At 38.3% G+C, this 27207-nt stretch overlaps 1 protein-coding gene across 4 annotated transcripts in view; it reads right to left on the bottom strand.

Moving 5' to 3' along the window:
* The window catches only part of LOC149179480 (RNA helicase family protein), a 450824-nt gene that overhangs the window by 142442 nt on the left and 281175 nt on the right, over positions 1–27207 (bottom strand). For all 4 annotated transcript variants that reach the window (XR_016258287.1, XM_089420680.1, XM_089420679.1 and 1 more), the window contains exons 27-28: positions 22428–22526; positions 22173–22316 (exon numbers count right to left, since the gene is read on the bottom strand). Coding sequence is in view for 3 of the 4 variants with exons in the window: in XM_089420680.1 (XP_089276806.1) it covers positions 22173–22316; positions 22428–22526 (243 nt within the window). In the remaining variant the exon portion in view is untranslated. The remainder of the gene's footprint in view (positions 1–22172; positions 22317–22427; positions 22527–27207) is intronic.

Raw genomic sequence — 27207 nt, forward strand, 5'->3', positions numbered from 1 at the left:
GGGCTTGCCCTGTACACGGGAGATTGTACATTCGATCCCTCCTTTGGGATTGGATGGCGAGAGGTACTGAGCTGGCACCCAATGGAGCAGGTTAGGTGGTTGGGTACATCCATGGTCGCATTTCAACAAAGGTCATGGATTACCAGAGGAATACTAGGGCTAGATTGTCATTGGGATCTAGGTGGGATTCCCCGTCACAACATGGGCTTGGTTAGTGATGGTATTAGCAGTGTGATGGATTCAGTGACCGAGCGCCCACACACTTTCAACTCTTCATCAGCACTAGCATCGGCTTGGAGTGGCAGGGGGGGCAAGTAGACTTCACGGGTTGTCCGGGGATGTTGGGCGTACATGGGATTGTAGGATGATCAACATACTTTAGCAGGGGCTGGTTGTAGGAGGTGCCATCAATAGGCCATCATTCAGGGCATTGTATAGAGACAATGCTCTCTTATTGGCATATTGGACGCAGGAGTTACTGAGGCTAAGCACAGTAGTCTCATTTTTGTTAGCATGTAGTGGATTCACTAGCAAAGTAGCAGATGCTTGGAAGCATGTGGGATGGCCGAGGATGCAGGGTGGTGCGGCAGTTGGCGTAGGTGTTTTGTGGTGTGCAGAGTCATTCCACAGAATTCATTGTTCTATCAAGGAGCACAGAGGCACACAGAGGAGTGTCGTGTTGTGCGGGCTTGCACTGTGGAGTAGGAGTACCAATTCACATCACCTTAAGGCTTCCCACGGAGTGACAGCTACTTCATCACAAGAGAGATACCAGATGATTCAGGATGTTATGGTAGCTGGTAGTGGTGTACAACAATGCACAGAGTTGTGCAACTGGGTGCATTCATGTGCCAAGGGGCACGCAGATACATGTTCTTATTTTGGGGAGCGTAGGGATGCTTAGTGGTATGTAGTGATTTATGATGCTTCCCATTGGGATTTTGGAGCATTATCAATAAGGAGACCAACTCATAGAGATGAACGGCATGCCATTGGGTATCAATCACCCAGGATCGATGAGGACGTGGAAGATCATCATTTGATCATATCCATGGGGACTTGCACACCTCTCTCACTTCTACATTATTTGCAGGCACAGGGGAGTTGGATGTTGTCCTTTGACCCCTTCATCACAAGCAACAGGACACGAGAGGCTTGGTCGAGACAGTTAGTTGGGACACAGAGTATCCAAGGAGAGACTTCTCGATGGTGGCATTTGGTCAGGGCACGAGCTGACGGGTGCAGGCTTAGAGAGGTGACAGTGAGGGAGTTGCATGCTGCACTATTGGCAGGACAGCCCGAGGTGTTATGTGAGCATAAGGTACAGGGGATGGTAGTCCTCATTGGAAGGAGGATGCCTAAGCTCTTGGCAGTATCCAGGTACATTAAGAGCTGGGATAGCAGGTTTCGTTGTGTGGTTCAGCAAGAGCAGAGCAGTTTGTCATACGCGGGACAGATTCTTAATGCTTGGTGCCCATCTATTGGATACATACAGGGGTCAGAGACGAGGCACAGAGGAGTCCCATTAGCTAGTTGCATGTCACTACAATAAGCACTGAGGATTGGGAGTTATGGACCTCTAGTATGGCTATGGGATCTAGGGATCCAATTGATTGGTGGGATACTCCATTTCTTAGTGTGTACAGTCACGATAGTCGGTGATCTAGTTAATTCTCAGACTGACACATGGGGGATCACCGAGGTCTTCATCATATGGCGAGACAGGTTGTTGCTCAGGAATTGGGCCAACGATGAAGTGATAAGCTCTGGCATTGCTAAGTCGCTTGGGCAGGTTGGGCATAGCCTCGATCATCACATATATTACGGCCGAGAGTTACAGGACAAGAGCCTTTGGTACAAGCATATTGGGTAGTAAGTCATCACTAGAGTGTCATCGGGTTAGCATAAGAATTTCTTCCTGCAATGGGCATGGCACCTTGGAGTCATAGTACTTGCCAGTTTAGCTACCCTTAGGGATGGTTGGTTTCGATTGGGGGAGATCATTCCGATCTTCCAATGGATTTTAGTGATTCGTTGTTGGCATGGGAGATTTCATCAGCATGGAGGGATGATCAGCAGAAAGAGATTAGGGGAAGCTCATGCGAGCAAGGATTCATCTCCACCATATTGAAAAGTGCAACTAGGTTCAATCTTCATAATGACATATGTAAATGTGATTTTATATAATTGATGTAAAGAAAAATAAAATTATTTTTGTAATGCTTGTCTCATGGATTTCATGAGCAAGGAACTTTCTTTTTAGTGATGGCTCCCATTGTGAGCCTTTAGGATTAGTCATAAAGTTAGAGAGAGTCAATGTCATGTATGAAGGACCCTTCTTAGGCATTTTTCATTTTGCATGAGTCATTAGGTAAGTATAAATAGCCCTCCAAGACCAAGCAAAGTCTCCTCCTACATGTCGAATTCAAAGGATAATAATATCTTCATAAAAGGACACATCGGTTCACCACATGTCATGTTGGCCAAATAGCATGGGAAACAACTATAAATAGGGTAGCTTGACCCTATTTCAGAGACAATTCAGTCAAGGTCTGAAGCCAAAAAGAAAATGTGAGGTTCATCAAGAAGGTAGCCTATCACCAAGTGAAGGAAGGGAGAACACAATCGAGGTTCTTTCTAATCTGTTTTGGGTGGATAATCTTCACACGTGCAAGGTATAGGGACTGCAAAAGAAAATGAGTTAATACAAGTCACCCATAGAGAAAGTTAGGGTGATACTCAAGTTGTATTACCATAATAGAAGCCTCATCTAGAGCAAAAGAATTCAGAACATATAACAGAGTTAAGCGCTGAAGCTAAGTCTGAAATATTATAGGCCTGTTTCAAGAAGCCGAGAAAGGAATCTGAGATCTGAATGGAAGCCGAGAAAGGAATCTGAGTTGTGACGAAAGTCGGAATTGCAAGAAGTCGAAGTCTAAGGAGCAACCAAGAAGGAAAGAAGAATCAGCAGTTTGACCATCGTTAACTAAAGGAAGGAAAGGGTCAAGCTTTGAAGCTTTGTGTGTTGGCCTTGGAGAGGCAATTATGTCAAGGTCTTGGTCTTGGTATTCATCAATTGGAATCTCTATAAGAAGAAGAATTTGTTCGGGTTTTTCTCTCAAAGAGTGAGAGGTTTTGGCCCTGGTTGATAGCCTATATTCTGTGTCTCTTGTCTCTTTATGGTTTATGCATTGGTAGTTGTTTGATGAAGAAGAACACTAATAACCTAAGTAAAAGAAGATCCTAATCTAAAGAAGTAAAAAGCACTCACAAGAAGTTACTAAAAGAAGAGAAATCACTTAATTGCTATGCCCTAGATTTCTCAACATGGTTTCAGAGCTAAGGTTACTAAGTCAAGGAAGGGAATCTCATCAAGGGACACTCAAGGATCAAATTTCAAGGAAGGCATCAAAGCAAAGATCATCTTGAAGTCAAAGGAAGCATCATAACCCTAGATCAAAGAAGTCTACAAAGAAGTATTGGGATCATCATCAAGAGGGAGAAGGACAAAACCCTACATCTACTCAAGTTAAAGTGTTTTGAAGACTATTCATCCAAAAGAATCTAGATCAAAAGGAGGTGTCATTTCACTCTCTGTGGGATCAAGGATTATTCTTGAAGAAAACTACCTTCATCAACGAGAAGTTTTCTATCCTCTATATCATCATCAACAACAAGAAAGCAACAAGAAGAAGGAGCATCCTATCAAGTAAGTATATTTGTGTCCATGTCTAAATCTGTCAAAATGTCTTTTTGCAAGGAAAGCAAGAAATTGGTTGGGGCTTCAAACTATCTTGTATGGAAGAAAAGGATTGATCTGAATCTCATTGAAAATGAGGTTATGGAACATGTCAAAAGTACTATCACTAAAGCAAGAAAGGAAAATGCTCAAGTCCTTGCCAAATATATGAAAGGGGAAGTTAGGGCTCAAAGGATTCTCATAGCATCCATCAAGGATCCCCTCATCCCATATGTATCTAAACTCGAAACTTCAAAAGAAATCTATGACAAACGGGTAGAGTTGTATTCCATAAGCACTGTTGGAGAAGTCATTTCATTAAGGCAAGAACTCTATAAGTTGAAGATGTCAAGGGAAGATGGAATAGCCTCATACATTATGGGGATATCTAAGATACGGGATCAACTACAGGATCTAGGAAAAGTCATGTCTGATAGAGAAATGACTACAGTTGTATTAAATGCACTAATGAAAGAGTGTGGTAACTTCAAGTATTTATGGGAAGAAAGAAGCTAATCCATTCCAAGATCTATGGTCACTATGCAAGATTGAAGAATCTAGATTAAAGCCCAAATCTGATGTGGGAGTTGGTGAGAAAAATCAAGCTTATGCTGGAATGACAAAAAGAAATGGACAATTTGGAAATTTTGGTCCTCAAAAAAAGAAGAAGAACATGGCTAAAATACAATACTATGGGTGTCAAGAATATGGACGCTATAGGAGAGATTGTCTTAAGCTCAAGAAGGACAGTAACAAAAGAGGAAGAGAAGAAGCCCACATCACCAAGGAAGTGGAGGAAGCTGAATAGAATAAATCCAAGAAGTAGGAAGTAATAGATCTCCACTATTGAGATAGTCTTCCTCACATAGGTTCTTTTCAAATTCCTAAGTCTTCTAAGATATGGCTATCATGATTCACTAAGTAAAATAATGGGATGCATTAAGGCATCATAGAAGCATTGAAAGCAAGAGATCGAGACATCATCATAGAAAAGCATGAAAGACGGTTAGAATCTATGGAAGTCAAGTATATAGCTCTTGGGAATCTCATTGAAAACACAAGTAGCAAGGTCATCTAGTACAAGGTTCATCGTAAATCTGTCAAATGGAAACATCTGCTGATGGGGATACTTTAGATCCTCAAGATTCTCTAATGGAATCTTCATTGAAAGGTTCACCGATCATGAGGGGAAGCAAGTGTCTCATCAGGAATTCCAAATTTGGGAAATCCATGCGATGATGGTATGATGACATAAAAGTGAAGCAGATCAAGGGAAGTTGTTGCAGGAAGTCTAGATAACCCAAAGGAAAATGAGGTATGTATGCTTATATTCAATACTAAAGAGTCATTTCATATGGTTGCAGGTAACATGAATCAATGCTCTATCTTGAGAGCATAATCAAAAGGAAGGATATCCTCCCTCAAAGGAATGCAAGAATGCATGGATCACACATTCACTAGATGAAATCAACATAATATGTCCTCATATGAAGTATGAGGTGGTTCACAACAATTGAGGAACTCCGATTGGAAGCTCCTGGGAATGAGATGTGTGAAGAAAGGAAGGAAGAGATCATCGAATATGCAACCATAGCAAAGGAAATCAACATTCGAAAGACCAAGAAGATTTGACTAGGATATCTCCATGAAAGATATGAAGACTCTGATGGAGTCTGAAAAAGAAAGAGACCCTTGACAATATATATCTTTGGGAGATATGTCGATATGTATGCAGGATGCTAATGCAAACTAGTAGATCTCATAACGAAAGACCATCACAAAGGTAATGTTGATTTTTAAATGTTCAAAACTTTAGTTTTTTATTCGGATAAGTTTATGCAAGGCTACCAAGGGAAGATCTATGGATGTCTTCCACCACAGATGCACATGTAGTAGGATGAAAGATCCTTAAGCAAACATGGCATGAAGATAGCAACATGGAATGAAGGAAGGCCAAATATGGACTGATGGATCACTTTTCGATCATGACATGGCTGACTCATGGATGAAAGTGATGGATGGTTGGTGCTCTATGTAGAAGTCCCTAACATTAAGATTCCTTGATAACAAAAAGTAGTTCATGACATTGAAGAGGAGTTCTTCAAGCAGTTGGTTGTCCCATCATCTCCACTTGAGGAGTTGTTGTAGGTCCCTAGTTAAGAGGGAGCCTGGAAACAAGTTTCTTACTTGGAAGAAACTTCGATATTCCTAACCTGAGAGGGAGCTTAGGTACATTCCTTCCATAGGAATTAGTACATTCTTTTATTGGAATAGATATCTCCTCCCTAATTAGGAGGGAGAGATAAACACATCATTCTTGTCATCACTTGGGAAGACAAAATGGAGGATTGGGTAAACATCTAGCATCTGATGCTCTTTGAGGATGTATTTGGGCATCCAAGATAAGAGTAGTCGTTGAGGACCGATATTCTTTGAGGACTAGGAATACAAGATAAGAATAGTCTTGGTGGAACACACCCTGAGAATCCGGGTGGGGTATGTTCCGAGAGAGACAATGATGAGGGTGTCTATACATCATTGGTCTCGCTAGCATTGTGCTCAAATCTCGTCGAGAGATAGAGTTGTTAGTCAAGGCCTTCCTATGTGACAATGCCAGTTGATATGATGCTATACAGATGGGTTACCAATCCGACTCTTATTATGAGAAATTCTTCAAATTGAGAATGACCAAGTACCATTATGAATACCTCCCTAGTTAAGAGGGAGTGTTGATAAGTGTAACTCAGTTCGGTCTTTATAATGACATGTAAATGTTATTTTATGTAATTGATGTAAAAAAAATTATAATTCTTGTCTCATGGGTTTCATGAGCAAGGAATATTATTTTTAGTGATGGCTCCCATTGTGAGCCTTTAGGATTAGTCATAAAGTCAAAGAGAGTCAATGTCATGTATGAAACCCTTCTTGGGCATGTTGCATTTTTTATGTCATTAGATAAGCATAAATATCCCTCCAAGACCAAGCAAAGTCTCCTCCTACAAGTCGGCTTCAAGAATAATAATATCTTCATAAAACGGCACGTCGGTTCACCACATGTCATGTCGGCCAATTAGCATGGGAAACAACTATAAATAGGGCAGCTCGGCCCTATTTCTAAGACAGAATTTCAGAGACAATTCGGTCAAGGTCTGAAGCCAAAAAGAACGTGCGAGGTTCATCAAGAAGGCAGTCTATCACCAAGCGAAGGAAGGGAGAACATAACCGAGGTTATTTCTGATCTATTTTGGGTCGAAACTCTTCACACATTCAATGTGATATTCCCACTTAGAATTTTGCCAAGTGAAATATCAATTTTGACCATTTTTGCTATAACACACGGTTGCACTTAGGAAATGTGGGTTTAGAGGTCCCACACATGATTTTTGGCTTAGAGTACACCTAAACATTAGAGCAGGAGGAAATATTGCAGCCTTAGTGGAGCATGGGGGCCACCTCATGGGAATTACAGACCACATGAGGAATACGATCTCATTGGAGCGAATTTGGTGTGGGGAATTCGAGTTAGGCCCACATGGGTATTTTGGAGGCTCCTTGACAAAAAGAGGAAGAGAGACTCATTTCGTCATCCATTCATCATTTGCAAAACTGTATTTTGACAATAGCATGCTTGAGCTGAAGCCAAGTCTGCAAGTGTTGTTTAGCACACGGTGTCTTCGAGTGGAGATCTCAACCCTTGTTTCGATGGACTTCGAGTGCTAGCCCAAGGAGAGAGTTCTACCCTTTTCAATTCATAACAATAGTAGGGAATCTGATTTCTGTGAGAGGTTCAGCGATAGCAACACAGGGGTTGTGCAGTTCATGGTGGAGGCACTTTGGGAGGCTGAGGAGTGAAGGGTGGTTGAGACTGAAACATGGGGAGAAGGTTGGGGAAGTAATTTAGCGAGGATTGCAGCTATTTTGGAGGCCATTTGCAGCATGATTTACAGGTGGGTCGAATTACCAAGTTGAGCCATTGAGGGAAAATAGTGTCAAATTTCTAAGGTCAACCAGTGGCCAAATCCTTCGTGGGTTATTCTCGGTACTTAGTGGAGAGGTCGAGATTAATTTCCCAAAAAATTTTGAGCACCTCGGAGGGTCCTAGCAGCAATTCTACTCAACCAGGAGTGTATTTCTGGGCATCTTCAACGTAGAGCTAGAGAAGCACATCAGCAGATTGGAGAGGAGTGGCTTATCTATCATTTGGGGCTTTGCTAGCTTGCCTTGAGCAAGCCTAGGTGAATTCCTTCCAGCACCATATTGTACACCCTCTATTTATCAATAAAATGGCCCAACAACACAATTTTTGGTGCAATTTCTTGGTGTGCTCACTGTTTAATGGCTTTTTGTCTAGGTTTTCTTTGCATATTTACTGTAAATTTTCCCTAGGAATATTACATGCAAGGTATAGGAATTGCAAAATAAAACTAGTTATTACAGGTCAGCCACAAAGAAAGTTAGGGTGATACTCAAGTTGTATTACCACAATAGAAGCCTCCACCTAGAGCAAAGGAATTCATAACATATAACCAAGTTAACAATTGAAGCTAAGTCTAAAATATTACAAGCCTTATTCAAGAAGCCGAGAAAGGAATCTGAGATCTAAAGGGAAGTCAAGAAAGGAATGAAGGGAAGTCGAGGAAGGAATCTGAGTTCTGAAGGAAGTCGAGAATTGCAGGAAGCCGAAGTCTAAGGAGCAACCAAGAAGGAAAGAAGAATTAGCAGTTTGACCATCATTAACTCAAGGAAGGAAAGGGTCAAGCTTAGAAGCTTTATGTCTTGGTCTTGCAGAGGAAAATAGGTGAAGGGTCTTCGTCAATTGGAATCTGTATAAGAAGAAGAATTTGTTCGGGTTTTCCTCTCAAAGAGTGAGAGGTTTTGGCCCTGGCTAGTAGCCTATATTCTGCGTCTCTCGTCTCTTTATGGTTTATATATCGTAGTTATTTGATGAAAAAGAACACTAATAACCTAAGTAAAAGAAAATCCTAATCCTAAGTTGCACGAAACAGGGAAACGGGTACAAGTTTCCGAAATGGACATGGGTACGAAACGTGACCCCCCCAAATTTTGGAAACGGGGAAACACGAATATATATATATATACATATATATATATATACATATATATATATATATATATATATATATATATATATATTATAGGACATTTAAGAAATATGTGCAATCATAAAGCATATATGATACATTCTAATTTATTACATTATGATAAAATTGTCAATTGTCAATGCATAAACTATAAGTCTCTAAGTTTACATCACATTTACTCATGAATGATCACATAATGAAAATAGAAATATCCAAAATCAGCCACGAGAAATTTCTAATTTCTTGTCTCATGCTTGATTGGGAGTCTCCTCCTACATAGTCAAACGACCTTAGTGCTCTTGATTAAATACAAGTTTCATACCCTAGTACCCTATATGCTCTTGCTTATTGGGAGTCTCCCTTGCGTAGAGGGCTTGGTTCTCTTGATTAAATACAAGTTTCATACCCTAGTACATGATATAATCCAATGGAAACATTGCAATCACCCCAATCCTGAAATCTTGAAAAACAGACAAGTCTGCTGGATTTTGAGTGAGATCTAAAATTCTACTTTCTCCATATGAAATCCAATGAAGGCGAAACCACTCACAAACATCCTGAGTCATTTCATGGTAATGTTAAAAATTTATGTAAAAGGATGAAAATGAAAAATAAAGGAGAATATCACTTTTACTTTAAGAATTTAACATTACCATGAACTGCATATCAACACTAGGGCCATAGGCTTGAACATTCGGCTGCCCCACTCAAAAAACTCCTTTTTTTTATAACTTGAGAGACATCTAGAAGCATCTAGAGGATATTTTAGTTGCCCAACAAAAAATTAGTAGCGAAAAAATAAAAAAATAAAAATACAAGAAAAGGTCAAGTTACAAGAGGAAACTTTGACATACGGCCCAGAAACATGTTTCTAGCTGTACTGGCCATGTTTCCTCCTCGAGAAACAGGCCAGTATGGCCAAAAACGCATTTCTAGGTTGTACCGTACGGGTTTCCCCGTTTCCGTTTCATTTCCGTACGGAAACGAACCCTCTGCCCACGTTTCCAGCAACTTAGTCCTAATCTAAAGAAGTAAAAAGCACGCACAAGCAGTTACTAAAAGAAGAGAAATCACTTAATTGTTATGCCCTAGATTTCTCAACACACTAGGGTTGGATTGAATCTTCAGGAGTCCACCCTTGAAATGGATGAGATGGATGACTCAGTAGAGTAGTTGCACGATGAGTTGATTAGGACTTTATATTATCTTGATGCTCTACTTACTGATAGTATGTAGAGGGCTTCGGGTGCTTGTACTGGGTTGGACAGTGAATGGAGCAAGGGGTGCTTCACATTGATCACGATGGCTTGGGACCCTGGTATCAAGGGACTCCTTCATGACATGATAGTGTTGGGGATAGGGATGACTCAGTGGCACATTTGGGACCTGGGTATCATTTGCGGTAGTCATTCGGGTCAATTGATAGAGAGTGTTGTTCAGGCATTGATTGAGGACAAGCAATTCTTGGCAGGGAGGACTGTAATATCCCCAATTTTGTGAGCATGGGAATTTTTCCAAATTTTGGTAATATTAATTAAAAGGGGCAACTAGTATTTTGGAGAGAGGTGGCAAGTATTATTATATTACAGATTGGCAGCAAATTATTATTTTATTAAAATGGTGGAAAAAGTAACTAAGTAGAAAAAGGACCCCACCAATAACATAATATTAAAAAGAGTTTAGAAGGACGGAGAGAAAATGTAAAACGAGGAGGGACTCATTTTGTGGATCATCTTTTGACTATTACACTTAACACTTCATCTTCTCTTGGAGTTGTTTAGTGCAAGGGTAGACTGTTGTTTACCACAAGAATTCCCGACGGAATTCCACCCCATCTTTAGAGGACTTAGAGTGCCTCCCTAGTTGGGAATTCAGAGATTCCATTGTTGGGCTTTCATAGAGCTTCATTGACAATAGTATTTCCATCTCTACATATTTTCTAATCATAGAGACAATTCGAGTTATTCATTGTGGTCTAGCATACAGCGAGTTGGAGTCTGGGTTATTTGCAAGAATATTTTCCCACTTGGAGACAGGAATTTTGTGGTGATTTTGCGGGGATAGAGCAACAAATTTGTGGGACAAAATTCTCTTCATTTGGAAGTGTGTAGGGGTTTCTGGCTTTGCCTACACAAGGGAAGAAGGGAGAATAATTGTGAAGAGATATGTCAAAATTCTATCACTGCAGCAACTGATTTATTTTACCTACTTATTTTCCAATAAGTTATTTACAAAATCACTTCAGTAAATATTAAAAATAATTCTATTGCAGATATCACACCATAATACAGAAACAAATACATGCACAAGAATCAAACACATCAACATAGATATTTTTGGACAATTGTCCTCGGAAAAACCCAATGCGGGAAAATTGGTGCAGCAGAGGAGGATTTTATTATTAGATAGCTTTTTTGAGTACACTGGGTGCCAAACTGGCTCACCCAACTGAGATAAATTCTCTGACACCTCTCCAAAGCTCAACGTTAGACCAGCTAGCCTTTGCGAAGTTCCCAGACCCTCTGCCTCAGCACTCTGCCTCTCTACATCAACATTGGGCCTCTTTGCGTCACCCACACAGGCCCTCCAGTGACTATGTAGTTTGCCTCTGCGTCTTCCTGAGTTGCTCTGCTTCTGCCTTTCTGACCTCTTTGCTGATCCTCTAGCATTGTCCCTGCCTCTTTGCTCTGTACTCGTTACCTCTTGCTTCAATCCAGACCTCTAGTTCGAATTTCTCAGCAAACCCCGCTCTAGAAATCGAGCTCACTGGTCTCCCTCGGTATATCTCCAACTGACCCTTAAGCCTTCTCTTATACTTTACCTATTGATGAATCAACGACCGAAATTAAATCCCTAATCAACGGCTAAGATTAAAATAGACTTGATCTTCGTCTCTTAGAAGATTCTCATCCTTATATTTATGAATACCTATTAATATTTTTATTTTCCTAAGCTTAGACTTAGTACCGCATTAAAAATATTAATTATTTTAATAACTTTTCATCTGGATGGAATTTTCCAAAACAATTTTGGGTCTTGGAGATCTCATGCTCTTTAGTCTCTCCACCAATTTTCATGGCTAGAGCACATTCGATGCTACCCCAAATCAACAAGATAAGGGTCAGAGATTTGAGGCATACCTCAAGGGCAACTTTAGCCAGTGTTAGATTTGGGCATAATTCCATAATATCAAATTGTGGGGTGTTTTCTGGCCAAATTGGGTGATTTGCACTTGTTGGGGGTCATTAGGGATCGATGGATTTAGCCCAAACTCTTTCTGGGTTTTTGTGGGTTTGGTGAAAGGAGTCTTGAGTTAATTTTGTAGAATTTTCTAGGCAGTATTTTTGGCAGAAATTAGTGTTCTAATTAGCAGCCAGCAGCAAAAATTATTAGAGAAGGACGCAGTTCACTCCAGGACCATTTCCACCACTTGGGCCCGTGAGATTTTTCTGGGTTATTCTCGGTTCCTTGTGACGAAGCTCTAATTAATTTCCTGGAATTTTCCGAGTAGTTTAGAGGGCCAAAACATCAATTCCATTCCGGCCAACAGTAGTAGAATTTAATGGGCTAGTGAAGAGACTTGGGGAGAGCAGTTTCCAACACTTGGGCAACTGCATTTTCACCTAGGACTTGACTAGCCCATGTTCCTCTTCTTCATTTATATATACCTTATTTTCTTAGTTAATAAAACGGCTCAGCTCTTGGTACAATTTCTAGTGCAATTTGTCATTATGTTGGTGTGTTAGTTTTATGGTTACAAGTTTATGCTTTATTTGTTGTTATCACTTAATATTTCCCACTGGGAATATTACAAAGAACAACTCATGAAGTTTAACTGGCAAGGGAGACATTATATTTATATGGTGTTAACACTTCCAATGTCAGGGAAGGTAAAAATACTCATGAGGACTTCACTAGTCAATGTAAAGATGCCACTCCATAGCAACATGTTCAACTAGAGGAAACCCTTTTAGTTATGCTTTAAGGACAAAGCATCTCTAAAGGGGGTGGCAATGTTATGAATAAAATATTAATAATATTAAAATAATTAATAATTAATTATTAAAATGTTAATTATGAAGAGGTAAATAGTCAAAAGACATGACTATTCATCCTTCGTGGCTAGTCACTGCCTATATAGGCAAACTGCGACAAAGGTATTGTACACCATTTAGATCTTATCAATAAAAAAATTACTTACTTACACTTACATATACAAGAATGCACACAATAAAAATTCTTGCGCCAATTTTCTCTCTACAAATACCAAGAGTATAATTAGGTCCTCAATGCTAACAAGAGATGCCAATATTCAATTAATTTGAGTAATTTTTAACCAATCAACAAGATATTAGATCTTAGCCTTATGTGCTTATGTGAGTGCTTATTAAGTGCCAAATTGTAACTTCACTAGAGACAACAATACGTTAGTATTCTTATTAGCAATGAGATATTTTACCAATTGTCAAAATCACTTTAACAATTCAATGTAAACACAATCCTCTCCACAATGAGTCTTTCTTACCAGAGCTTAAACAAATGAAAGCCTTTATGCTACTTATGTTCAAATGTTATGACAGAAATAAGTTAAATTAGTTTAGAGCACTTTAAGATGCAAAAGATGAGATGCATATGCATGCAAAAAATGCAAATGAGGAAGCCCAAATGCTAGACTACTTTGCCAATCTCATTGTTAGGATCAGACTTTATTATACTTATGACAGTTCTTAAATTTTCATGACACGAGTCAAATGGATTATTACCCAATTATTTCCAATGACTTATCAATGTGTTATACAACTTATGAGTTGACTTTATGCCATTTAGATGAGCTAGATATCACTGCTATCAAATAATCATATCGTTGTAAGTAAAACGGTGAGAGAGCAAGGGTTTGAGAGAGCATACCACTTGGCCTTTTGGCCTTGGAGATGACTAGTAAACTTGCCCACAATTCTTCCAATGGACTATTTGCTGCAACCACAGAGAATTAGGTCAAAAATTCAAATGATAACCCAATGAATAATTGAATGATGCAACCAGGGCTAGAGGAGGGAAGAGAGAGTGGACGCAAGGCCAAATAGGCCTGCGACTAGGGTAGTGAAGGCTTAATAAGCCTACACTTTGGCTAGAAGAGGCCCTTAGGGCCTACAGCAAGGCCTCAAAGGCAAGCCGAGAGGGAGAGGAGGCCCCACAAGGGCATGCGGCAAGGGTTAGAGGCCTTAAAAGCTTGTGGCAAAGGGAGATGAGAAGGTTGAGGACGGATAAAGGGGCATCGGAGAGGGTGAAGAGGCCACGGAGCGAGGAAAGGGGTGATTGAGGGCAGGAGAAGGACATGGAGGAGGGGAGAAAGGCCACTAAGGCCTACGGCCAGGCCTAAAACACCTAGAAATGTTGACAACAGGGGATGAAGGCTCACGACCAGGCCTAGGAGGTCGAATTAGGCCTACGCTAGGGTTTGGATGGTAGATGCTAGGCTTAAAAGGCCCTAAAAAAATTCAAACCCCTGCAAAAATTGAATTTCACTTCAAATCTTCAAAATCATCCAAATTTACTGCAAAATCTTGGATGTTGGCCTTGCAAATTATATGGAGACTAGATCTTACCCTCAAGGGCCTAGATCTAGATCAAAACCCCAGCAAATCTTCTTGAATAGCTTGAGCTTCACTTGCACAAATGAAAAAATAAAATTTCCCAAAACCCCAATATATACAAAATTTCAAATAAATCCCCAAACCCCAATTACTGTAAAATAAGGGTTACAAAATTTATTTGACAAAATTATGTACAAAAAACTACAAATATACAATGCTTGTAATATGAATTTTTTTGACAAATAATATTTTAAATAATGACAATGTATCAATGTGATTCGAAGGTTATAGAATTAACCATAGCCTTTAGCGAAGTAAGAAAATCACATAAAAATTCCCAGAGCCCAAACAAGATCGGCGCTTCTCCAAAGTCTGTGAACTTGGAGCCCAAGGGTCCGTGTACTTGCAAATCTCTATAGGTTTTTTCAAGCAAACTTGTTAAACATATGGTGGATCAGATCACCTAAGATAGCCCTAAAATCTACCAATAGATTGTTCTTACCACTGACAAATGAAATAACAAGCTTATATAAAATATTTAGCACAATATAGGAAAGCACATAACCAGCGTGTACTACAGATCAATGGACAAAGAAAACCATGAATTGAACCCCAAAGTCTTGTTATTATGATGTCAAATGTCCCCAGCAGATCAACGGATCAATATAGGCGTTACAAAATTATGTAGATTAGAGTCAAAAATTTTCATCATTATATGACTTGAGAAGCAAAATGGCTTCTAATTTATAGAGAAATCCTCCAAGTGGAAAATAACGGCTAGTTGGTTTGATCCTTGTCAAAATAATCTCAACCCTTTATAAAAAATTGATCTTCTAATCTCCACTGTTGAAAATATTTATTTTTGAAGAATTTCCGATTTTTCTTAGAAACCATTTTTTATTAATCCAAAAATGAATATTTTGGATTAGTTTCCTCAAAATTTTGACTTTGACTTAACCACCAAGGTCCAAGGGCTCAATTTTTCTTAAAATATCCATTTTTGCCTTGGTGGGGGACCTCCAAAAATTAACTTATTTTTTACCCACGAATTTTTTTGGTCATTTTCCACTTGGAGAAAATTAATTTCTCTAAAATTATTCTTCGACTCTATAAATTAATTAATTTTCTGGCTTAGGATTTAGCCAAAAAAATTAATTAATTGGCACAAGGGGGGATTAATTAATTTTCCACCGTCAAATACTTTAGCCATGGTGTTTGATTGTGAGGAACCATACACTAAAATATTTTTTACATCAGATATTACAAATTCAACCTTGAAAGGGGGAATATAGGCCCTCATAATATTTACCCAATTTTGCGACACAATATGATCTAGTAGATCAAGTGATCTGTAACAAAATAATTTAGCCAGATAGCTTAAATTATTCCCAAACCACTTTTACAAAGACTCGATATAACACTAGAACTCACCTAAGACTTTGTCAATAAATTCCACCCTAGCTTTGGGTTTTAAGCCGGAGGAAAAACTCTGTCGATTATTTGTATTTAGAAATAAACATAATGGGATGAGGTTAAAAAACATGCTAGGATGAAATTTGTTACCAAAATCAAAGGCTTACCTACATGTTGTTACATAATTAAACAGTTGTACTAGCATCATTTACATTACAATTTGCAGAAATTGTGTTTACAATGATACATCAAAGCGCTGACTGATGATTCTGAACTTTGAAAAAATTACACAACTGCTCCCTTGGACTTGTGATAAAATAGGTGCAACAGGACTAGTCATGAAACATGGCGTTCTCTAAAAGTCAAATCCCACTCTTAATATCACAATATATCATAGTTGTGTCCAGCACATGCTCAAACAACTCCCCAAAGGGATTTCAATCACACTACCTCGCAGCTAGGCATCAACAATTTTCTCTCCCTCAATCATATTCAAATCAATAGACTTTTGTTTCTGACTCATCCAAGAAATCATCGCAGACCCCAAGCTACAACAACACCTAGGTCAACAAAATTTTTAGTCTCAGACAACATCAGTGGATTCATCAAGTTTCCGAAAATATGTCTCGGTCCATGATCAATAATTTCATGTATATATCTCAGCACATGATTAGCAACAACCCAATATACATATCCAAGCTCTATCTGCCTCAAAGTATATAATGCAAAGCAAAGATCCATCTAACTACTTGTTGATCATGAGATCCATCAAAAATGAATCCTGAAGAGGAGCCTCTCTCAACTACTTCAGTGTAATCATCATGCCAAATATCAATAAGTATATTTCCCTTAATACAGAAGTCCTTATCACCAATCTCGAGATGTTGATCATCTGGGCTCAAAAGTCAACTCCCTCTGGCAACGAATACTAAGATGATTTGATCTTGCCAAAAATAAATAGTTAGCATGTAAAACCAAAGCTCAAAGACATACCTTCAACCATGAAGATTTTGGAGTCTGTGTCAAATGACCATCAATCCAAGCATGCCAAGTCCAGGGGACTTGCCTGAATCTATACTGGACTTTCTTCAATCTATAATCATGAATCATAGCTCATGTGCCTTAAAAGACCTAAGGTAGCTCCAAGTGTGCTTCTTTCATGTGTACATCATGGAGGAAGCCAACTTCACATACATCTGAATAGTGCATCCGACAACAAGAGCTACAATCCTCTCCCTCTGAGTGCATATTCCTTATCGCAGATGAATTTAATATTGTGGAAGCATCTGACACTATTGTATCTTGTTATCTGGAATGGTCCTTGCATGAAGGACATATTTCTCTCATCATCCCATCAGATTGTTGCATTCAACCTAACAGTCTACTCCCTCTAAATAGGAAGCCTTTTCAATGATAGTTATCAACCTAGAAAACTGCAATCCTTCTTCCGAGGTATGGGCTCTTGTCCATTGCCATTCTAATCAAGGAATAGCTCTACATCCATTTATTGTACTTGATGACCTGAGGACAAGAGCAAGTGCAATAGTAGCAAAATAAATAATCATAATGAAAGTGTACCTGGTGATGAGGCAAGACTATCTTCTCTAGACATCAAAGTGGCTCCTTCATTTTCCTACACTAGCTTCTTCTTGGAGCTAACTCCTCCTACAATGTTCTACAACTTGATGATCCTCAAGGAGGATCTCATATCCTCATCCAAGAGGTTAGTGAAAAAAACATTCAAATATTCATTCAAGAAGAATGAAAAATAGTCTAAAATGGTAAATCTAAACAAGAGCAATGTCACAAATAAATAACATAAGACTTGGAAATATTATCTTTAATGAGGATTGTCAGCGCCCTCTTCATCCTGCCTCCTTCTTAGCCAAGATGTACCACTATTCATCAACCATACGTCAATGTCTTCTTTAGAAGAAATTAATTCTCATGAGTGCCACCTATAACCTTTATCTCTATCATCGGCAACCAAGTCCAACCATCAAGGTATATGAAGACCATTGAATCCGCACCATACCCTTCTCCTAGGGTTTCTCTAAATCTATCATGGGCTTTTCACTGATCATATTATATCAAGAAGTTTCACACTAGGGTTCTATTGTTGAAGGTATTTATTATATCCAAGGCCACTCTTAGTGTTTCTCACAAACCCTAACCTCTATTGTAAGAACAAGGGTTTCCTAGGGTTTCCTTCAAACCCTAGCATCCTTTTAGATCTCTGAGATCTTCATCTCATTCACTCTACTTGATCCATTAGTGCCTTCACAGGGTTGATCTCAATGACTTTTCTTCAGCCTAGCTCTGGTACCATGATAATTTTTAGGGTTTGATTGTTCTCTGTTGTAGATAATTGCATTTTCAAACTATTTCATCACTTACACATTACATTCAACCCATAACATCATATCATCATTAGCAATTATGCAGGGAGAACAATAAACATCAACAATGCAGTGGAACAATAAAGGGACAGTAGAAGAAAAGCATGCATAATAGAGACACCATGATTTAGGTCAGAGACAAGAAACCCCACAAGGGGGAAAACCCAACCAGATTCTTCTTGTATTAGATATTCATCAATTGTTCAGCTGAGATACGAAGTACATTAAGTATGAGACACATCTTAGAGCATCTACTAGGACAACCAACAGCAGGCAGGCCTCCAAATCACATATACATCATGGTCATTGTCATAGAGCATTGTACACTTTATCGTTGTTTCCCTCGTCATCATAGAGACAAGCCAAATATCAAAGTGCCATACATCCAAAGTCACAGCCATGTCAAAACACACCATATAACAAAGGTCACTGTCACTGTCATAGTCATATCATTGCCATATCAAATCACATCCATATCATAAGTCACTACCATGTCAAGGCCAACATCACTTCTATCAAGGTCAATGTAACCAAGGCCATATCAGGTCACTGCCTTACTAGATCACTACCATACTGCCATCAAGCATTATTTCCATCAAGGTTTACTGTCATTGAGAGTATTGTGTATTATTATCAATGTCATCAGTCATACTATCATGTCATAAATCAAAGCAACATAGTCACTGTCCTAGTCATGGTTATAGTCATGTCTACAAGCCGAGATCACAGTAGTATAGATTACTTGTGCTGTCTATATTTATCACAACCATACGTATCATAGTCAACATAAACTATTGTCAGAGGTATCTCATTGTTAGAAATGTGAGCCACAAACAAACCATACAAACCACTAAGCTATGAGACCGAGCCACTCTAAGATCGAGCCATTGTTGTAAGGAGTGATGTCCTACAGAGAATGATACCACTGATGTAGAGAACGATGCCATTCAAACATTGATGTGAGCCACTATAAGTTGTGAGCAATGTTGCAGGAAGCGCCCCCCCCCGGATCCTAGGCCCGAAGCGCGCCCCGTACGGAAGCGCCCCCGGAAGCGCGCTTCCGAAAATGGCGAAGCGCGCTTCCGAAATTTTTAGACGCTTCCTGGAAATTTGGAAGCGTTGGCGCTTCCGAAGCGCCGAAGCACGCTTCGTACGGCGCTTCCCAGACGCTTCCCAGGCGCTTCCCAGACGCTTCCTAGACGCTTCCGAGACGCTTCCAGAAAAGCTTCCCGAAAAGCATTTAGAAAATCGTTTTTTTTTTTCAATTTTTTTTTAAATTTTAGGTGAGTTTGCTTGTTGGGGGTGGGTCCACCTTGGGTTAGGGTGACAAATGAAAGCAAAAAAAAATATAAATATAGCAGATGCTCCCTCATCTGGTCCCTTGGTTCCTAGGTTCCATGGTTCAACACCAACAGCAGGGGGTTCTTCTTCATCAGTTTCAGTGCCACGACTTCCAGAGGCACCATCTTCTTCATTGCCACCACGTGGAGGCCCGCCACCACGTTCTATTCGTGGTGGAAGGAGGAGAGATTAGTAGATATATTCACAATCTACTACTTTTTGTCATAGATTACTCATCAGACTTGTAGACTTGTGAATTTGAATTTTGAACCTTTTTGGCTTGGCGGTGACCAAGTGACATATTTTGTAAACATTATTATTTGAATTTTGGACATGACAAATGTTGACAATTGCTCACTTGCTAGATAAATCATAATATGCTCTATGTTTTATGTTTTATAATATGCTTAAATGTTTTATGTTTTATAATATGCTTAAAAATTTGATGTATGTTTGTAATAGCTAGAATATAGATGATTGTTGTACATACTAGTAACTACAATGGAATCATGGATGCCATATCTATCTTGATTTATGCAAAAATATGCATGTTTTCATGTCTTCTACAATTAATTTGGTATTTGGAATGTTTGTTTTGAGTATAAATGCAAAAAAATATAAAAATATATATATATATATAGCAGACGCTTCGCTTCCTAGATTTTTGGAAAATGACGCTTCCGCGCTTCCGCTTCCGCTTCCGCGCTTCCGCTTCCGCTTCCGCGCTTCCGCTTCGCTCCCGCTTCGTGCAACATTGTTTGTGAGCCAGTGAATCTTCGAGCCACAGTAACCACAGTAAAATATATCAATGCACAGTAGTTAACAATCCTTGTAATGTCACTATAATGTGCCACCAAAGGAACCTTTGTAGTGTGCCATTGATCATTATAATATAGAACGGAACAACTGTAATTCTGAGAGACCATTAATAGGAGTCATATTGTATCGTTGCCATTGAAATACTTCGATGCCACTCAATGTGTAATGCGTATATGTCACTATGATGCCAAGCTGTAATGATACCACTGTAAAGGTAGTGATGATACACAGAGCGATTTGGTTCAAAGATCACTGTGTATGTAGGCCAGAGAAATCATGCGAGTTCATTTTGTTGTATAACGCAAGTCCTCTATGTAATCCGAGCTATGAAGTAACAGGACCGGGCCCATAGAAACATTACGAACCATTTGATGTAAGCCATAAATAAATAGCGAGCCCATGTAATCAACCACAAAAAAGAGCGAGCCACAGTTAGTAATCACAAGTGATAGAGTTGGGAACATGAGCCACAGAGTGTAGTACGTCAAAGAGAATTTACACAAACCTCCGATCAGATCGAACCATATCTTTTTGGAGAACAAAATAAGCACAATTTATACTTGTTTCTATGAGAGAAATGACATGTCCATTAGGTTAAGCCGACATGAACAATATGAAGTCGACTTGAAATTTTTGGAGGATAATACAAATTTAAATTCGAATTTCACTCAAAATAATATTATATATACCCCTCTTTAAGAATTGCTTTGCCATGTATTAATAATAATTTCCTTTGTACAACTTGAAATCTTCTTTGGGGCTTCTTGTTGGGGCAGTTGGGTTCCTATGAGAAATTTATCCCATAGCTGCCCAAATTTCACAATAGACTGCTAAACCTTTCATCATCAGACATTCACGTACCATAAATCATAGGAAAAGAGAAACATAGGGAAGCCCCCAAGTGTTGATCATCAGTCATCCAAAAAAGAGGGAAGAGACTGTGCAGGTGACAATGGTAACTCTTCCAGTTCCATTTGTCTTACGATTTAGTGATGACTTTGCATGTAGGGTGACGGATAATGCGGTAACAGTAAGTATCATTTATTTTCTTAGAATTAAAATAAAAAATGAGAACTATTTGGAATAGAAGCGTAATGTTGAAGTTTTGCATTAAATCCCAAGTTTTTGAGAAGTAAAGAAAGTTTGGGAATACTTTAATTTGTGTAGTGTGTTAATGAGAGTACAGCAGTAAAGGTGTCGCTAATTTATAGTAGCGAATACAGAACTGTTTAGCGTTTAACCTGTTTGAAATTGATCAATATATCCCATATTATGTTGAAAAACAATTAATGCTTTTAAGTTTTAACAGTAAAATGTTTACCACATGAAAATATATCATGCCTGCAATTTTGAAATACAAGTTCTTAGATAATATCATCTTGGGAAAGTAGGTGCAAAGTACAATATATGAGGACACGCGTGTTGAATCTGATACTAAAAATCTGATACTCGAGTACTACTGTTACATTGCAGTGCCACAACCCAAAACTAAAATAAATATAATGACTCTCAACTTATCCCTAGGCAAGTCAAATTTGCTAACAATAAAAGTATGTTTAACTGCCTTTAAACACCATAAAGAAGCTAGTAAACATATTCACAGCAGACCAGGAGACTCAGTAAGATATCCATTTATCCACCAATTCCTGCTGTTGACAGTTTTCAGATAAATGATTATTTAGTGTCTTCAGCATCATGTCAAATTCATCATTCAATTAGTTCCAAAATCTCACTTGGCAAAGAGAAGCTGAGAAGATATGCTTACCTGCCTCAAAATTTTCACCCATCTGTTATATGAAATCACCAATAAAAGGTGATCAGACTGCTGCCCACTAGCAATATTTCCACCAATTCCACTGTCTGTCTTCTCAGACAATAATGATAGCTTGGCTCTTTCGGCATTACTTTTCTGCACCACAAGCCCAACTTAATAAGAGCAATATTAAATCAAAAAATATATGGAGTTAAATTCTATAAATACAAATTCATTGTTTCTTTTTTTCATTCTGCGAGCAAGTACCTCATCTTTTGGAGAGATGAATGGTGACTTGTAACTTAGACAAGCTGCAATTGTTAGAATTGGGGCCAAACAACCAAATACTGCTCCATGCAGCATCATCTGTTCCATCAAATGCATAAGAAAAATATTATCAATACTCAAGTGCAAGACCCAATATATCCCAAACAATTTACAAGTTGAAAAAGAAAGGATCAACAGATATTTATTAAACACACTAAAAAGCCATCTAAATAAATCCAGTCTGGAGCTAGGGAACCCAAATTTCAACTTTCAAACATGGAAAATTCAAAGTACCATACGAGATTGTTTGGCCAAAATCATGTGTTACGAATAAAATATATATATAAATAATGTAAAACAATGTAAACGATAATAATCATAACTAATGATTAGTTAAACTAGTAATTAGGTTGAAGAGGCATGTCTAAATGAGACATGACTCTCCATGAAGAGACACTTGCCTGATATATAAGCAAGCCTCTCGTTCTCATTGTAATTCATTCTCATTCTTATTCATACATTTAATATATAATATTTGTATCCTCATGGATATCTTGATAGTCCATACGAGATTGTTTGGCCAAAATCGTGTTACGAATAAAATATATATAAATAATGTAAACGATAATAATCATAACTAATGATTAGTTAAACTAGTAATTAGATTGAAGAGGCATGTCTAAATGAGACATGACTCTCCATGAAGAGACACTTGCCTGATATATAAGCAAGCCTCTCGTTCTCATTGTAATTCATTCTCATTCTTATTCATACATTTAATATATAATATTTGTATCCTCATGGATATCTTGATAGTCCAATTCTTTTGGAGTAATTAATCTGAAGAAGGAACTTTGTTCGCTTCATTTGGTATCAAAGCAGTCAATCCTTTGGCTGCTTCACCGCTGCACAGAGCCATGCTCTTCGATCTAGGCCCTTGGCCATTGACTCTTCTTCAAATTTATTGTTGTTGCAATTCAAGCATTTCGTTGCAATTTCGGAGTTTCTCCACCGTTGATTCGTTAGAAGGCCTTTGGCCATTTAAAAAAAAAACACACACACACACACAAATAAAAAATAAAATAAAAAATTTGAAGCCCCACAACTACTCAACGACCACCACAACTGCCATTTGCAGTCCGCCGCTAGTTGTCACTGTACATTTCCCAACATCTAAAATAGTCGTCCACTTCCTCGATGCAAAAATCTAGTGTATAGACACCAATTTAATTTCTGCTACTTAAATTGAAAGTCTATACAAAATTAATAAATTGGCAGGTCATACCAGTTACATCAGCTAACGTAAAAATTGAATTGGGTGAGAAAAATAAAATCACTGAAGAAAAGAAAAATAACAAAATTCTACAATGCTATCATATCATACATTACTGTTGTACACAGTTCAACATTCATAGTTCAATACTGTGCATCCACCAATAGTACCATACAGCTGCTATTTAACTGATTAAATGTGGCCCTGTATAGCACGACAAATTACAGATTATTGTCAGCCATTGGTTGTGAAGAATTTTCAAGTCCATACATATCGTCGTGTCGTAATGTCATGACCTTTTTTTTGGAATCCTGCCCGAATCCACGCCACTGCTCTGTCCAACTCTCTTCACGCTTCCTCCAGCAGCCATTCCCTTACTGGTCGTTCCATTGGTATTCAACATTCTCCTTCCAATGCTTCCGCACACTGCACGCTCCCACCGCTCCCTTCTCCCCACGCTGCTACTGCTGCTCCTCTGTTCCATGACATCCAATTCCAATAGTGCACATTAATCCCGTGGCCTTCATACAGTCATCTGTCACGCCCTTTCCATTAACCCTATGATTTCAAATTATATTGCATAGTCAATAAATTATTAAGTTATATTAATTAATTAGTTATATAACTATACATAAGTTAATTGATTATATAGTTTCATAATTATATAACTAATTAAATAGTTGTATAATTGAATTATATATCTTAATAACTTAAAAAAAAGAGTTCAAAAAAATTATTATTTAGTTTTAAAAAATAAAATAAAAATGATATTAATTATACAAATTTAGGAAGGAATTAAAAAAAAAATACTAAGGTTAAAGGAGGGCGTAGAAATAATTAGAAGGAAAAAGGCAAAGATTCTTGAAGTTATAAAATATATATATAAATTAAGAGGAAATTAGTAGAGGCAAGGCTATTTAAAAGAGGAGAATATTTGGGAAAAATACATAGAAAAAAAGGGTATTTTTTTTTTTTTAAAAGTGATTTAAAAAGTATTTAATATTCAAGAAGCAAAAATGGAGTCTAATACAAAAATGAAGGCCATAAGATTCCCAGAAACCTTACCCAGAGATGGTAAAGGGTTATTTAACATTAAAGGAAATCTCGCAGGAAAAGATGTTATTATTTCTATTTCTCTGGCAGAAGATGCAAATTATATAACACCTAAAATTGCAAATCAATTAGTGATCCTGGAGTCAAGTATAACTGAAAAATTAGACTTTTTTCACAATAAAATATATGACATAGCCAATTTACAGTTAAACATTGAAGATTATACATTTGTATCACAATTCTCAGTTCAAACCCTATTGAACAATCAAGGTGACATTATTTTGGGATCACCTTGGATGGAAAAGGTAGGATCTATCATCTTAAATATGAAGAAAAAGTTTCTAACATTTTCTTACAAGAAGAAAAAAATAACACTACAAGATGTTACACTGAAACCAAATTCAGTAACGCCAGAAGGTATATCAGATATTTCAAAAGTAATTTCTCAAGAAGGTAAAAAAGTATTACAAAATATGAAAAGTGAAATTGACAAAATCATTGTTGACAAAAATGAAGAAGTTTCTAGACTTAAAAACCATAGTGAAAAATTACTCACGCAAATTAAGAAACCTAAGAAGGATAAGGAGTCATTAGAAAAACAAGGTACAACAACTTATCAAGAAGGAAGCATCAACAGTAGGAATTCAAGTTGATGACAAAACAACAAATACTGATCCAGTGAATGTCACAACTCAAGAAGAAGACAAGCAAGTTGAAGAAAAGACGCGCTTGGATGTTGCAGTTCAGAAAACGAACTTCCCAGGTGAATGTTCCATAACCAACTCAACAACATCTTCGCCAAAAAAAATATAAAAATTGCCACATGCCCAATAAGGGAAAATCAAACCAAAAAAGTTCCCTATAAACATCCAAATCATGAGAATAGACAACTCAACCAAGCTACGTATTGGGACCATTCAAACCAAAGACAACAAATTAATGTTTCAGAGAATAATGATGTAAAATCAATCTTGTCTTATGCTGACAGGCCGTTACAAAATTCCAGTGATCAGAGTACTACACAGAAGATTAATCTGGGATGGTCTGATCCCTTCTCAGTGCGAAAGTTTTGTTTGTCACTTAGAAGATCATATCAGCGTGTATCGACGAAGATGATTGTTCCGAGACAGAAAGACGTTCGAAGCTGAAAAAAAGATCAAGCCTTTTTTTGACAAGCATTGAGGACAAAGCTTTTTGAGGAAGAAGGCAATGTTGCAAATAAAAGATGTATAAATAATGTAAAATAATGTAAACGATAATAATCATAAATAATGATTAGTTAAACAAGTAATTAGGTTGCAGAGGCATGTCTAAATGAGATATTACTCTCCATGAAGAGACACTTGCCTGATATATAATCAAGGCTCTCGTTCTCATTGTAATTCATTCACATTCTTATTCATACATTTAATATATAATATTTGTATCCTCATGGATATCTTGATAGTCCAAGTCTTTTCGAGTAATTAATTTGAAGAAGGAACTTTGTTCGCTTCATCGTGTAAGTGTTAAATAAACCATTCACTTTGGCAATGCCATAGTAGTAGGACTTGCTGCACATGTGAGGTGCTTGTGAGTCATTCCCAGCATGGTGTCTAAGCGAAGCCCAGTAAAATCTTAGTGCAGTGAGTCAAACTCGTCCATGGAAAGCTTTACTTATGAAATTTTGATGTTTGACGAGCTTGACTCAGCAAGGCCATGCCAAAAATCGCTTAATATCACTATATAAGAAAGGAGGTCATTTGAGTTGGCCAGGTTTTTAGCAAACACAATTCATTTTCTTACTCTCTGTTACCTATCAAATGTACCTAGCAGAGATAGGAAGAAGAACATCAAAGTTGGACAAGGCAACAGTCAAATTTTCAAGACCAGAAGTCATGCAGGGCAATTTGGCCCCCCTTTTCTTGTCTTCTTCTCTCTTTCTCTCTATGCAATTTCTCTAAATAGGAAACGGAGTCGCATCAGCACATGGGCACAAGTGGTTAGAGGAAAGGACAAAGCCCCTCCGCTCATAGCGGTGGAGGAAGTAGTACAGGCAAAACTTGTGGAGGAGAGAACCCAACGAGCAAGAGAATTGAATCTTAAGATAAGAGGACTCCCTACACCTCACCCTCAGCGGACCCAATGGAACTGGGGAACAGGTTTCTATGCGACACTCTCGACATACCAGACATAATCTTGGGCAAAGCCTGGACAGGGCAGGACTCTACCCTCTTCCTTAGATTTCGTGACTCCTCGAATAGACTTTGGGTACTCCGAGCCAAGCAGAAGCTATTCTCTCTTCCCAATAAAGTTTTTTTTTATGAAGACCTCACAAGAGCTCAAGTAGCCGAATTGAAACAGGCCAAGGAGCAGGTTGCAGCAGCAAGATAGGCAGGGAAATGGGCAGTGATTAGAAACCTTCGGGCAGTTTTCAGGACACCTTCCCCCCAGGATGGGCATCCCGTTCAGGGA

Source organism: Pinus tabuliformis, chromosome 4_1 (assembly GCF_031772625.1).
Source record: "Pinus tabuliformis cultivar Carrire ecotype Pingquan chromosome 4_1, CPIR1, whole genome shotgun sequence".
NCBI lineage: Eukaryota > Viridiplantae > Streptophyta > Pinopsida > Pinales > Pinaceae > Pinus > Pinus tabuliformis.